General features: G+C 44.4%; 1 protein-coding gene across 2 annotated transcripts in view; it reads left to right on the forward strand.

Annotated features, from left to right (window-relative positions):
* ankrd16 (ankyrin repeat domain 16) overlaps positions 1-14,328 on the forward strand; it is a 43,309-nt gene that overhangs the window by 12,321 nt on the left and 16,660 nt on the right. For both annotated transcript variants that reach the window (XM_073066481.1, XM_073066479.1), the window contains exons 3-4: positions 1,799-1,841; positions 13,314-13,422. In XM_073066481.1, coding sequence (XP_072922582.1) covers positions 1,799-1,841; positions 13,314-13,422 — 152 coding nt within the window. The remainder of the gene's footprint in view (positions 1-1,798; positions 1,842-13,313; positions 13,423-14,328) is intronic.

Genomic DNA, 14,328 nt, shown 5'->3' on the forward strand with positions numbered 1-14,328 from the left:
GTTCCCAACTCAGAAGGCAAGAAAACACTTCATTAGGACTGTGAGGGTTTTGGCCCAAAAGGTCAGCTCTTTATTCCTCTCCATGAATGCTGCCTGACCTGCTGAGTTCCTCCAGCATGTTGTGTGCGTTTCTCTGAATTCCCAGCATCTGCAGAATCTCTTGTGTTTATGATTTGCTGAAATGTAGTAAAGGCTTTATGTCGGATGTTGTAAAAATCAGTGTAAAAAATAACCACATACTCTGTTACAGGTGGTACTAATTCAGGGAAAATTATTGCTGCCTGTTAATATTTTAGGAACGCCTGAGAGAGCAGACAAGGCTTCAGTTTAATAATTCACCCTGATGACAATACCTCTGACAGAACTGAGCCCCTTCAGTACAGCATTCAATGTACTGTTCATGATCAGGACACAAATGTTGAATGAGATTGGGATCCAGAGACTACCATGTGGGCCACAATATACTGCGTTGTCCTTGTGCAATGATGTCAGAGTCAGATTTATCGTAACTGAAATATGTGAAATTTTTAAACACAAGAGGTTCTGAAGCTGCTAGAAATCCAGAGTAATGTGTACAAAATGCTGGAGGAACTCAGCAGGTCAGGCAGCATCCAATGAAAGGAATAAACTGTCAGTGTTTCAGGATCTCATCAAGGGCCTAGGGGGCAAAATGTCGATGGTTTATTCCTTTCCAAAGGTGCTACCTGACCTGCTGAGTTTCCCCAGCGTTTTGTACGTGATGTGAAATTTGTTGTTTTGCCGCAGCAGTGCAGTGCAAAGACGTAAAATTACATTAAATTTTCAAAATTAGTAACCAGTGCAGCAAAAGGAATTGGTAGTGTTGGTGGACAATTCAGAAATCTTATGACAGAGGGGAAAAAGCTGTTCCTAAATTATTGATAGGGGGTCTTCAGCGTCCTGTACCTTTTTCCATGTGGTATTAATGGGCACATTGTACGTTTGTAGATTGTGGGGTCGTTAGTGATGGATGCTGCCTCATTGAGGCACCACCTCCTGAAGATGTCCTCGATTATGGGGAGGATTGTGCCTGTGATGGAGATGGCTGAGTCTACAACATTCTACTGTTAACCTGTGCAGTGGAGCCTCCAGACCAGGCAATGATGCATCCTGGCAGGATGGTTTCCACTGTACAACTGTAAAAAATCTGTAAGAATCTTTGACAGCCAGCCAATCTATCTCATTCCTGTAGTCCATGTAATATTCTACAAACAAAGGTGGTGTCATCAGTGAATTTGTAAAATGCATTTGATCTGTCCTTAGCCACACTTTGCTGAGCGTAGAGAGAGCAGAGCAGTGGCTATGCAGTGCATCCTTGAGTGCGCCTGTGTTGACAGTCAGCAAGGAGGAGGTGTTATTACCAGTCCACACCGACTGGTTTTCCAGTTAGGAAGTCAAGGACCCAATTGCAGAGGCACAAGTTCTGAAGCTTGGTTATGTGTACCGAGAGAGCGAACGCATTGAATGCCAATCTGTTATCGATAAAGAGTAGCCTGACTGTGCCTTGCGATTGTCCAGGCACTCCAAAACAAATGGAGAGCCATTTAGATTGCATGTGCTGTTGCCCTGTTGCTGCAGTAGGCGAACTGCAGGTCCTTGTCCAGGCAGGGGCTAATTCCAGCCACAAGCAGCAAATCATTTAAACACTGGTTCAGTTTAAAAAACCTGTTAAGTAATCTTCCCGCAGGCACATTGTCCCTTTGAGATATGTTTGTTTGTGGACAGTATTGCAAGAACAATGTGAATTGATCCAGTCTGCTTTTTTGTTTCTGTTATTCAGCCATGCATGGGTGCTCTGAGGTTGTGGACATACTTCTGGAAAGGTAAGCTCGACTTTAAACTGGAAGAAACATAACCACAAGACATAGGAGCAGAATTAGACGATTTGGCCCATTGAGTCTGATCCGATATTCCATCATTATCCCTCTCAACCCCATTTTCCTGCCTTCACTCCCTGACACCCTGACTAATCAAGATCCTATCAACCTCCGCTTTACCCAATGACTTAACCTCCACAGCCATCTGTGGCAATGAATTCCACACATTTACCACCCTCTGTCTAAAGAAATTCTTCATCATCTCTGTTCTAAAAGACATCCTTCAATTCTGAGTCTGGTCTTAGACTCCCCCACTATGGAAACATCCTTGCCATGTTCACTGTATCTAGGTTTTTCAATATTTGGTAGGTTTCAGTGAGATCCCGCGCCTCTCCCCCCCCCCCCAGTGAAACCTTTCATTGGAGAATAATGTTCAAAAACAGGGGTGCTAATCACAGCATTCTATCTTAAGCCTGGCATTAAAAAAGTGTGCCAGGCTCTGCAATACCAAGATTTTGAGTCTCGGTCTGTGCACAATGCAGCCTGCTACCATAAGCCATGCAGACTATTTTTGCTGCAGTGTTGCCTGCCATGGTGGTGAAGTTGTAGATCTCGGAGTTGGGATGGGGGTGGTCCTGCAAGATCTGCTTGTTGCACTTTGGTTCCTGATCTGTGGCCCCATGTTACATCTTAGTCCAACTTAATGGCAAAGCATCATTTCTAGTTCAAGTGTATTGTCATTCAACCATACACATGAATACAGCTAAACAAAACATCGTTCCTCTGTGGCCAATGTGCAAATCACTGTACACAAGTTATAATACGGCACATATAGTTATCAAGAAGCTTAATACAGTCACAAAATGGGGCAGCACTGTGGCATAATAGTTAGCACACTCCTTTCCTATGGCTGCCAGAAAGGAGTTTGTATATTCTCTCTGTAACCGCATGAGTTTCTTCCAGGTGCTCGGGTTTCCTCCCACAGTCCAAAGACATAGCAGTTGGTAGGTTAATTGGTCAGGGTAAATTGTCCCATGATTAGGCTTGGATTAAAATCAGGGACTGCTGGGTAGCACGGACAAAAGGACCTAATCCGCGCTGTAGCTCAATAAATAAAAAACATTAGTGCAAGTCCCTGACTGGCATGGCCTGAAGATTAATGGTGCATGAGATGTTGTACTGGAGCCACATTTCTGTTAGAAAAAGCACTCCACATTTTGCACTGAGACAATTGCAGAGGAAGGTAATCTAGTTTGTTTTCCAGGGAGTGAAGATTGGAGAGCAGTACTGGCGCCCAAGCTGGCCTGCAGGGGTCACCCTTTTAACCTAGCACGGATTCCAGCACTGTCTGTCACTGCACTTCCGACACCTCCTCCCCCGGGTGTCTGTAACAGGCAAAGCCGCAGTATGAGGGCCTGGTTTTTACGCGTGTTGAGATTTGTGTCACTGCACGCGTGAAGTGACTTGAGTGCTATTTCTGCCTAGAGTTCATTAGATTCCGTACCCTTTCTCAACACTGTTCTTCAGAAGGTGTATAGGAGCAGGTTCCCTTTGTCACCATGGCTAGGTATGATTCTCTGGCACAATTGTCATTGTCTCCTGAGCTGACAAGACCATTGTGTGTTGAAAACAATGGAAAATGCCTTAAATACCGAACGCTTGTTAACACTTTTGAAAAGGTTTGTTTTGTTTGTCAGGTTTAAACCTGAATGTAATCTGATGATTTCCAGGGGCTCTTAATCCTCATACTTACGATTTAGGCCCCATAACTAAGAGTGGATGTATTGGCATTGGAGAGAGTTCAGGGGAGGTTCAGGAGAATGATCCTAGGAATGAAAGGGTTAACATATGAGGAACATTTGATAGCTCTGGGCCTGTACTCACCAGAGCTTCGAAGACTTGTGGGGGGGGGGGGGGGGTATCTTATTGAAGCCTACTGAACATTGTAAGTTCTGCATAGAGTGAATGTGAGGATGTTCCCATTGCTGGGAGAGTCTAGGGCCAGAGGGCACAATCTCAAAATACAAGGATGTCCCTTAGGACAAAGATAAGGAGGAATTTCTTCAGCCTGAGAGTGGTGAATCTATGGAATTCATTACCACAGATGATTGTAGAGGCCAAGTCACTGGGTGTATTTAAAGTGGAGATTGATAGCTTGTTAAATTGTAAAGACATCAATAGTTACGGGGAGAAGACAGGAGAATGGGATTGAGAGGGAAAGTAAAATAGCCATGATTGAATGGAGGAGCAGATTGGATGGGCCAAATTATCTAATTCTGCTCATTACGTCTTAAGGAATGTCAAAGGCTCAACCCATTTATCACCTCTCCTTGGTTGTCAGAACTGCAGCGAGTCTAGATAACAATAGAATCAAAGAAAATTTATGCACAAGACATGAGAGACTGTAGATACTGGAATCTCGAGAAAAAACAAAAACAAAATGGGTGAGGAATTCCACATCTGTGGAAGGATATGGACAGTAATATTTCATTTGGACTGTTATGCACAGCGTGTCTGAACGACTACAATTCCTGTAGTAGTGATGTCCACTTAAAGTTGGGTAGGGGTTTCCAATATTGATCTGAACGTGATGAAAAGGCAACAATATATGGTGATGTTTTCTTAGTGAGAAACCTGGAGCTGGTGATGTCCCACAACATTGTAATATAGAGAGATAGTCTTCGTCTGATACTGCCTTGTAGTACACGGTATCCTGTGTACTTAAACCACCGTACTGATAAAAGAGGGATTGGATGTTATCTGGCAACTATCAAGGCTGCTCAGCTCTGGATGGAGTTGAGGGTTTTTCAATCTACAGCCATCCAAGAGGGTGATGACTTTATGTACTGTAGTTTTAGTTTAGAGCTACAGAACGGTATCTCTACACTAAAGCTATAGTACGAAGGGCCCTTCCACCCTAACGAGCCTGTGTCGCCCTATTACACACATGTGACCAATTAATCTACGAACCCGAAAGTCTTTGGGTTGTGGGAGGAAACCGGAGTGTAGGCTTTCGTAAATAAAATGGCAAAGGTGTTTTATTACATTTATGGGAAACTGTAACAACTCTACTGTCAACCAAACACAGAACATAAAGCGTGATAAAAAATCTTCATGTCATCAGGTCAGACCAGCCTCTAAAGTGAACCCACACTCAATGTTGGTGATTATGAATTATGCATATGATTTCACCCATTATGTTACCCTACACAGGCACCACCCTCTGTTCAGAATTCACCAAAACCATCATTGTGAGCCTGCCTGGAGCTTGGACAAGCCACTAGGCTTGGGTCCTTTGTTCCATGGGTGGAGGAACAGTAGGTGCATCTGGCTTATCCAGGGATGTGTTGACACACTCATGGTCATGTTGTAGTGGCAGGGGCATGGTAGCAGAATCCTTCAAGTCTTGGTGGGCCAGTTTAAGGCAGCCTACCGAAATACATTCAGGTTTATCCCTCCTCTCTATGATAAAAGTCTTTTGTTACTGTTCCAAAGTGTGAAATGGGGGCCTAAGGGATGCTGGTGTGCATCATGATGGATGAAAATGGAAGAGACAGAACGTAGGTCCACAGGAACCCAAGAGTGCTATACGCCATGATGGGAAGTAGGAATAGGTGCAGAGGAATTGATTTTACTGAGGAGGGCAGAACGCTTTTGAGATGCGAACAGGCAGTCATGACATCAGGAATAAAATCACCTGGCACTTGTAATGGCTGCCCTTGTACCAACTGAGCCGCAGACTTCTGCAGGTCAACTTTAGGAACTGTTCTGAGCTCCAGCAGGACCCACAGCAGACAGTCATGCCAACACTCATTGGTCAGGGAAGCCCTCAGAACAACCTTTAAGGAACAGTGAAACTGCTCACGTAGGCTATTGATATGCAGGTGATATGCTGTGGTGTTACGTAGTCTAACGACAATGTTCTGGGCCATTGCAGCCCATGCGTCTGAAAGGAATTAGGGACGGCATTCAGAGGAAACATCAGATGAGCTGCCAAACCGAGCAACCTAGGTGCTGATGATCGCCCAAGGCATGTCTGTTGCTGTCATCGATGCTGTAGGGCCAACCTCTGGCCACCTGGTTATATTCCACCATGGTGAGGAGGTGCATGGAAGTGCCGGAGTAAGGAAGAGGACCAATCAGGTCCACATTGACATGATCAGATCAACACTCAAGGATCTCTAAAGGCACCGATGGCACCCAAACGTGACGGTTAAGTTTTGCCTGCTGATACTTAACACAGACTGCAGTCCAATCATCCACGTCCTTTCAAAGGCTAAGCCACACAAACTTTAGTACAGCCAGTTTCTGTGAGTCCTTGGGCATACAGGAAGCCTGCATCGAGCAGAGGTCTAGCCACTTTAGCCAGGATGAGCTCGGTGATGCAGAGCATCTCCTGTTGTGTCCCGTAAGTCTTGATCCTGCTGCTGTTGGCGGCCCCCAGCGAGGTTTCGTCACTCCCTGCGATGCCAGCAGCTCATTCACATGAGCACATGTCACATAAGAGGCATCGCCCTGGAAGGGTGTCTGTAATGAACAGTAGTCGGCCCTGGAAGCTGGAACCCATGGTGTTCACAGACCTCTGATGTCCTGATGTGCCAGCACTGTTGAAGCTGCAGGGCGGTCGGCACGTCCGAGCACTCGAACCAAAGCGAGCATGTTAAAAGCACAGGCCCAGCGTTGCCTGCTTCGCAGCTGCAGGTGTGCATGTGTTGGAGACCCTGCTGACCGAGCTTATTGAGGCAGGGAAAGGGAGAAGAATTATGCAGCTCTCCCTGGCTGATTACAGACTATCAGCCATTTTAGCAAGCTCCCTATAGTTACTCACGGGTGTATTAACGAGGGCTATGTGAACTTGCTCAGGCATTTGCTGCATGAAGAGTTCTTTAAAAATAAAACAAGGATGATTTCCTAGGAGAGACGACATGTGGTCCACTAGCTCCAAAGGCCTAGCAATCCCCAGGCCAGGCAAGGTGAGAAACTGTTTAGCGTGTTCAGACTCCGATAGTTCAAAAGTCTGTAATGTGTGAGTTTTCAGTGTGTAATATTTTTCACGGTTAGGCGGGTGTTCAAGCAGACTCACCACTCTCTCTGCCATTGGATTACTGAGCAGCGCTACCACATAGCATTGTCTCGTGTCATCTGTGGAGTTTTCCTGCAGCACAAATTACACCTCAGCTTGTAAAAAGGCATATGACGGTCTCTTACTCCCAAAACTCTGGCAATTTCAAATCAACTGCGTCGGATGACATGTTGAATAACTGGAATCATCGTAGAGCATCAGGGTCACCACTGTAGGTTTCATAAATAAAACGGCAAAGGTGTTTTACATCAAAGGGAAACCGTAACAGCTCCTTTATTGTCAACCCAATGCAGAACGTAAAGCGCAGTAAAAATGTTCACGTCATTACGGCAGACCAGCCTCACTCAATGTCAGTGATTGTGAATTATGCATGTGATTCCTCCCATTACATTAGCATACAGGAGCATCTGGAGGAAACCAATACAGTCATGGGGAGAACATAGAAGCTTCTTACACACAGCAGTGGAAATGACCCTGGGTTGCTGGCCCTATAATAATATTACACAAGCCGTTACTCTACCATGCTGCCATCTACTGTTCTACTCTTGGAGCTTTGAAGATAATAAAAAGACTTTGGATTTGGACATGAGCTACTTGTTACAGTGCACTCACTCCTCAACCCTCTTCGAGAGACATGGGACTCATATGGTTAATAGGGACTCCTTTTCTTATAGGTGTTTAGTCCACCAGTCCAAAGTGTACTACTCTTCATGGTGCAACCTGCTTCACTATCAGAGTTATAAACACGACAGTTTTCCACAATGCGAACAGGCTGTGGATAAAAATGCAAGGGCCCGTGTCATGATTCATCCTAAGCAGCTGCGTGACAGAAGACTCTCTGATCGACATGCCGTTCCCAGGGAACACACGGAGATGGACATCAAGCACAGCTGGCAGATCATCAACTTGGTGAAAGTCGCCCTTTGTTCTTCCCAAAACCAGTTGGTCTGCCAGCACAGCGAGACGTCCGTGGAGGAATGCTGCCGACTGGCACGTTCCACACTGCAGGAGTACGTGCTGAGGGACACGGTGAAGCTTGGTGCAGCCACCGCAAGGACTCGGTGGTGAGGGACCACAGTGTAGGGTTCTTCTGCGACTGGACAGGGAGGGACTGGGTTGAGTGTAAAAGCCCCTGAATTATTGTAGTAGTGTCCCACCCCAGAAGGGGAGGGGGCACATGAGTGGCAACAGTCTATTTGTTTCAAGGAATGTAATAGAACACTGCTTAATTCATTGTATGAATGAAAAGGCATTGCACGATTTATTCTTCTAGATATTTCTAATTACAAATAAAGTTTCTTTTGATATATTTAATAAAAACTGAGCATGGATGATAGAGAGCTCTACAGTGCCCTGGGAAGGCTGAGGGCATCAACAAATGGGTCGGTGTTCTTAGCATTTGAGAAGATGGGATGTAGGAACGTGAATCAGGCAGAAAGTACTCAGCAAGTCAGACAGCAGCAATAGATGAAGAAACTGGGTTAATTCATCAAAGAACTTGAATGTAGTTACAATAAAAGGTCATTGACCTGAAGCGCTTGTTCCATTTCCCTCTCTGTAGATGCTGCCTGGCCTGCCTGACATATCCAGTGCTTTCAGTCATATTTCATGTTTTCAGCATCTTGTAGTATTTTCATTTAAGGCAAAGAAAGGGGAGATATCTATCAAAATCAAAGTCAAATTCAATTTATTATTTACCACAGATTCAAACTGCAAATTAACCTTTAAGGAATCCTGTATGAGAACTCGCAAATTCTTTTGCACCTCTTATTTTTGAAATTTCTCCCCATTTAGAAAATAGTCTACTTTTCCGTTCCTTCTACCAAAGGGCATACCATGCACTTCCCAACACTGTATTCCATTTGCCATTTCTTTGCCCACTTTCCTAATCTAAGTCCTGTAGCTACCTCCCTGCTTTCTTTCCTCAGCACTGCCTGCCCCACCATCTATCTTCACAATATCCACAAACTTGGCCACAGAGCCATCAATTCCATCATCCAAATCATTGACATATAATGTAAAAAGAAGTAGTCCCAACTCTGACCCCTGTGGAACACCACTAGTCACCGGCAGCCAACCAGAAAGGCTCCCTTTATTCCCACTCTTTGCCCCCTTTTAGTTAGCCAATCTTCTATCCATGCTGGTATCTAACTTGTTAAGCAGCCTCATGTGTAGCACGTTGTCAAAGGCCTTCTGAAAATCTAAGTACACAACATCCATCAATTCTCCTTTGTCTGTCCTGCTTGTTGTTTTCTCAAAAGAATTCCAACAGATCTGTCAGGCAAGATTTTCCCTTAAGGAAACAATGCTGACTCTGACCTATTTTATCGTGTGCAGCCAAGTATCCTGAGACCTCATCCTTAACAATCAACTCCAACATCTTCCCAACACTGACGTCAGGCTAACTGGCCTATAATTTCCTTTCTTCTGCATCCCACCCTTCTTGAGGAGTGGAGTGAAATTTGCAATTTTTCAGTCCTCTGGAATCCTACCAGAATCTAGTGATTCTTGAAAGATCATTACTAATGCCTCCATAAGCTCTTCAGCTACCTCTTTCAGAGTACTGTGGTGTAGTCCATTTGGTCCAGTGACTTATTTACCTTAAAATCTTTCAGCTTCCCAAGCATCTTCTCCCTAGTAATAGCAACTGCACTCACTTCTCGCCCATGACACTCGTGCCACTCTCACCTCCCTTTTTATATATCTGAAAAAAACTTTTGGTATCCTCTTTGGTATTATTGACAAGCTTGCCTTCATATTTCGTCTTTTCCCTCCTTATGGTTGTTTTAGTTGCCTTCTGCTGGTTTTATAAAGTTTCAAAATCCTCTAACTTCCCACTAATCTTTGCTCTGTTTTTGTTCTCCCTTTTGCTTTTATGTTGTCTTTGACTTGTCAGACACGGTTGATCACCTTGCTTTTAGAATACTTCTTCTTTGGGATGTATCTATTCTTTGCCTTCCGATTTACTCCCACAAACCCCAGCCATTGCTGTACTGCTGTTATCCCTCCTAGTATCCCCTTCCAATCAACTTCGGTCAGCTCCTCTCTCATGCCTCAATAATTTCCTTTACTCCACTGTAATAATGATATATTTGACTTAGCTTCTCCCTCTCAAGTTGCAGGGTGAAGATTATCAAATTATGATCTTTGCCTCCAAAGGGGTCCTTTGTCTTAAGCTCCCTAATCAAATCCGTTTCATTATTCAACATCCAATCCAGAATAGCCTTTCCCCCCAGTGGGCTCAACCATGAGATGCTCTAAAAAGCCATCTTGTAGACATTCTACAAATTCTCTCCCATGGGATCCAGCACCAACCAAATTTTCCCAATCTACCTGGGTATATAATTTTCTTATCATTGCCCTTTCAACATGCCTTTTCTATCTCCCGTTGTAACTTGTACCCCACATCCTAACAACTGTTTGGAGGCCTGTATATAACTCCCATCAGGGTCTTCTTACCCTTGCTGTTTCTTAGCTCTACCCACAAGGGTTCTACATCTTCCCATCCTATGTCACTTCCTTCTAAGAACTTGGTATCATTTTTTTACCAACAGCACTTAGCACCCCCTCTGCCTACCTACCTCTCCTTTCGATACAACGTTAACTTCCCAACTATAATCTTCTTTCAGCCATGACTCAGTGATGCCCACAACACCATACCTGGCAATCTCTTACTGCACTACAGGATCATTTTAAATTTAATCATCGTGTTTTAGTACTTGAACTGCCAGCATGCTGTTTCACACTGAATGGAGTAGCACTGCATTTTCCATGTCCTGGGCAATGACAGTGAAGCTCTATTACTTACAAAAAATCTACCTTATTCCATATAGCATGCATTCAAATATAACACCTACAGTCCTGGATCAGTCACTTTCCATTTTGTCCCCAGGTTTCACTTCAACTCATATCCCATTGTCTGCAATTTTACCCTATCGTCTGCCTGTCCTTCCTGAACAGTCTCACTACACACTGCCTCTGCTTATATACCAACTGCCCCATCCTCAGCTCTATCACTCTGGTTCCCATCCCCCTGCTGAATTAGTTTAAATCTACCCCAACAGCTCTAGCAAACATGCCCTCAAGGATATTAATCCCCCTTGGGTTCAGGTGGAACCCGTCTCTTTTGTACAGGTCAGACCTTCCCTATAAGAAATCCTGATGATACAGAAATATGTAACCCTGCTCCCTGCTCCAATTCCTCGGCCACGCATTCATCTGCCAAATCATCTTACTCTTACCCTCACTGGCGCATGGCACAGGCAGCAATCCAGAGATTACTACCCTGGAGGTCCCACTTTTCAGCTTTCTACCTATCTTTCTAAATTTTCTATTCAGGACCTCCTCCCTTTTCCTGCCTATGTCATTGGTGCCAATATGTACCAAGAATTCTGGCTGTTCACCATCCCCTTTAGAATGCAGTGGTCCCAATCGGAGAAGTCCTGACCCTGGCACATGGGAGGCAACATACCATCCAGGTGTCTCCTTCACGTCCACAGAATTTCATGTCCACTTCTCTAACTATGGATTCCCCTATCACTGCAGCCCTGCTCTCCCCCCTTCCCTTCTGAACCTCAGTGTCAGATACACAGTCACTGCCACTTTCCCCGTTAAGTCATCCCCTAGAAAAGAAAAAAGAAAAACCATGCAAATTTTTTTTTAAATCGAACTGAGAACTTCAATTGTAGAATCTTTAAAAGTGAGTCTGTAGGTTGTGCAATCAGTTCAGGGTTGAGGTGAGTGAAGTTATCCACTCTAGTTCAGAAGCCGGATGGTTGTATGGCAGTAACTTCCTGAACTTGGTGGCATGGGACCTAAGGCTTCCTGTACCTCCTGCCTGATTCAAGATTGCTTAATGTAATTTCCCGTCCACAAGTGTAAAGGAGAATGAAATAATTGTGTAACCCTCAAGCTTGGCCAGCACATGTTTGTCTAGGGGAAAATAGCTTCTGGCCCCGCCAAACTGAGAAATCTCGTTTGTGTGGATGCTACGTGATATGTTGCCCAGTTACAAATCCGCCCCGCGAAATATCAGACAGTACACCATATGCAATTAAATGATTAAACTTTACGAATCTTAATCTGGATAGAAGGTTAGTAAAGAATATAAAAAGTAAAAGGGCCCATTTTAAGGGAACAGTCTGTTGCGCATCTTCGGAACTCACTGTTCGTTCATTTGTTCCCGTCGACCTCCAAGTGTAGCCGGCCCTCGGACCCTCGCTCCTCAGTCCACTCCATCCGGTGGTCTTCTGACTCTCTCCATTCGCGTCCTCTCTCTCCATCACTCCTCGACGAAAGACTGCGAAAATCTCTCTTCCAGACTCACAAGGAAGAACAACATTTCTCCCATTAGATAACATACATTCCAAAGCCCCGTTATCTCTAGTCATAACCCAAACATTGCTGCTACAGAAAAACCATTACCTTAACAGTGAAACCTTACAGCGTGTTACAATTGTTATTCTGGATCTATTGCAGCACCAAAAAAAAATCACAAAGATAAAGGACACAAATAATAATACTTAAAAACACAATAAATATAAATACATAAGTTAGCTTATATATATGGATTGATTGACGCTATGGAATGACGCTAGGCTGTACGTAAGGTGACTGATTGCAAATAATAGTGGTAGAGTTTGTGGGTGGAGGTGTGAATCAACTTGATGGCTTGGGGAAAGTAAGTCTTTCTGAGTTCGGTGGTCCTGGTGTGGATGCTACACAGCCTCCTGCCCGACAGGATTGGGTAGGGTGGGTGAGATCCTTCATGATGTTGCTGGCCTTTTTCCAGCACCTTTCTGTCTATCTGCCCAGGATGGGGAGTAGGTTGATGCCAGTGATGCGTTGCAGTGAGAGGAGAGCATGGCCTGGATGGTGGATGTCCTTGATGATGGATGCTGCTTTCTTGTGACAGTGATCCTTATAAATGTGCTCAGAGGTGGGGTGGGGGGGGGGGGGGGGCTTTGCCTGTGATGTAATGGTCTGTATCCACCACATCATTTGAGGCCATTTCCCCATTTGTGGCTGATCTGTGATTTAATTCCAGCCGCCTGCCTTTCACTCATCTCTTCTAATGCTGAATGATCAAAAATCTTTTGCACAAATTTTAAAATAACAATTAACCTAGGATCAATGTCAAATTTTCGCATGTAAAAGTTCACTTCTGAATGGCTCTAATTTTTAGGTTCTGCCTCTAACCCTATACTCAACAACAGGATAAATGGTTTCTTTCCATTTTCCCATTTCCATTAATATCCTGAAATCTGGTTTGAGCTCAGCTGTTATTTTCGATTCGCCCAGTCTGAACAGGTTACTGCATTGACTTTGACCCTGCTTTGTACCTTATGAATGGCTTCTTACTGCTGCTTTGAAATGCTGTTCTCAATTGTTTGTAGATGTGGTTACAGATCAGACGCCAAAGACAGCTGTGGTGTTACACCATTCATGGACGCTGTGCAGAATGGCCACATTGGGATTGCAAAACTGTTGCTAAAGAAACACAAGGTGAGTTGTGACCTGACCACAACTAACTGCTATGTAGAGCCTATTGGGTTACAGGGCTGGGATGTGTTGTAAAGCCTGCATCTCGAAAATCAGTACAGGACATCACTCTAGCCTGTGGAATAGAGCTGAAGATAGTCATAGGATAAGAGGTATCTTGATGAAGGCGTCAGGGTATAGATCAATCAGATAGCTAGGGTCTTTTTATTTTATTTAGAGATACAGCACCATAACAGGATCTTCTGGCCCAATGAGCCTGCGCTGCCTAATTAACTACTAATCTGTATGTCCCTGGAACATGGGAAGGAACCAAAGCACCCAGTGGAAACCCACATGAGCACAAACCCTGATCCTAACCCTCACAGACAGAGGCAGAATCTTAACCCAGGTCACCGGTACGCTAACTGCCAATGATAGGAATGTCGGGAGTGAACTGGGATCTGCATAAATATGTTCATGATGGTCTAGATGGACTTATTTGCCTAAAGTCCTCTTTTGGACTGTTTTCCCAGGCAGAAATGGCTAATATGAGGGGAAATAATTGTAAGGTAATTGGAGGAAAGTATTAAGTATTTTACTTACTCTGAGTGGTGAGTGTGTGGAACACCCTGCCAGCGGTGGTGGTAGAGGCAGATACATTAAGGGCATTTAGGAAACTTTGGATAGGCACATGGATGATAAAAAAAAAGATGGCGGGCTTTGTCAGAGGGAAGGGTTAGATTGATCTTCAAGTGAAAGAAAACAGAACGTAGTTGTTGAGTCCTTGAAACAGAGTCCAAAGGTTTTGTTCAGATATCAGTTCAGAGTTGTAGTAAATGAAGGTGTCCATGCTGGTTCAGGATCCTGATGGTTGAAGAGTAATAACTGTTCCTGAACCTGGCAGTATGGGACCTACTCGCTCTTGTACCT

The sequence above is a fragment of the Hemitrygon akajei genome, chromosome 14, assembly GCF_048418815.1.
Source record: "Hemitrygon akajei chromosome 14, sHemAka1.3, whole genome shotgun sequence".
Taxonomy (NCBI): Eukaryota; Metazoa; Chordata; class Chondrichthyes; order Myliobatiformes; family Dasyatidae; genus Hemitrygon; species Hemitrygon akajei.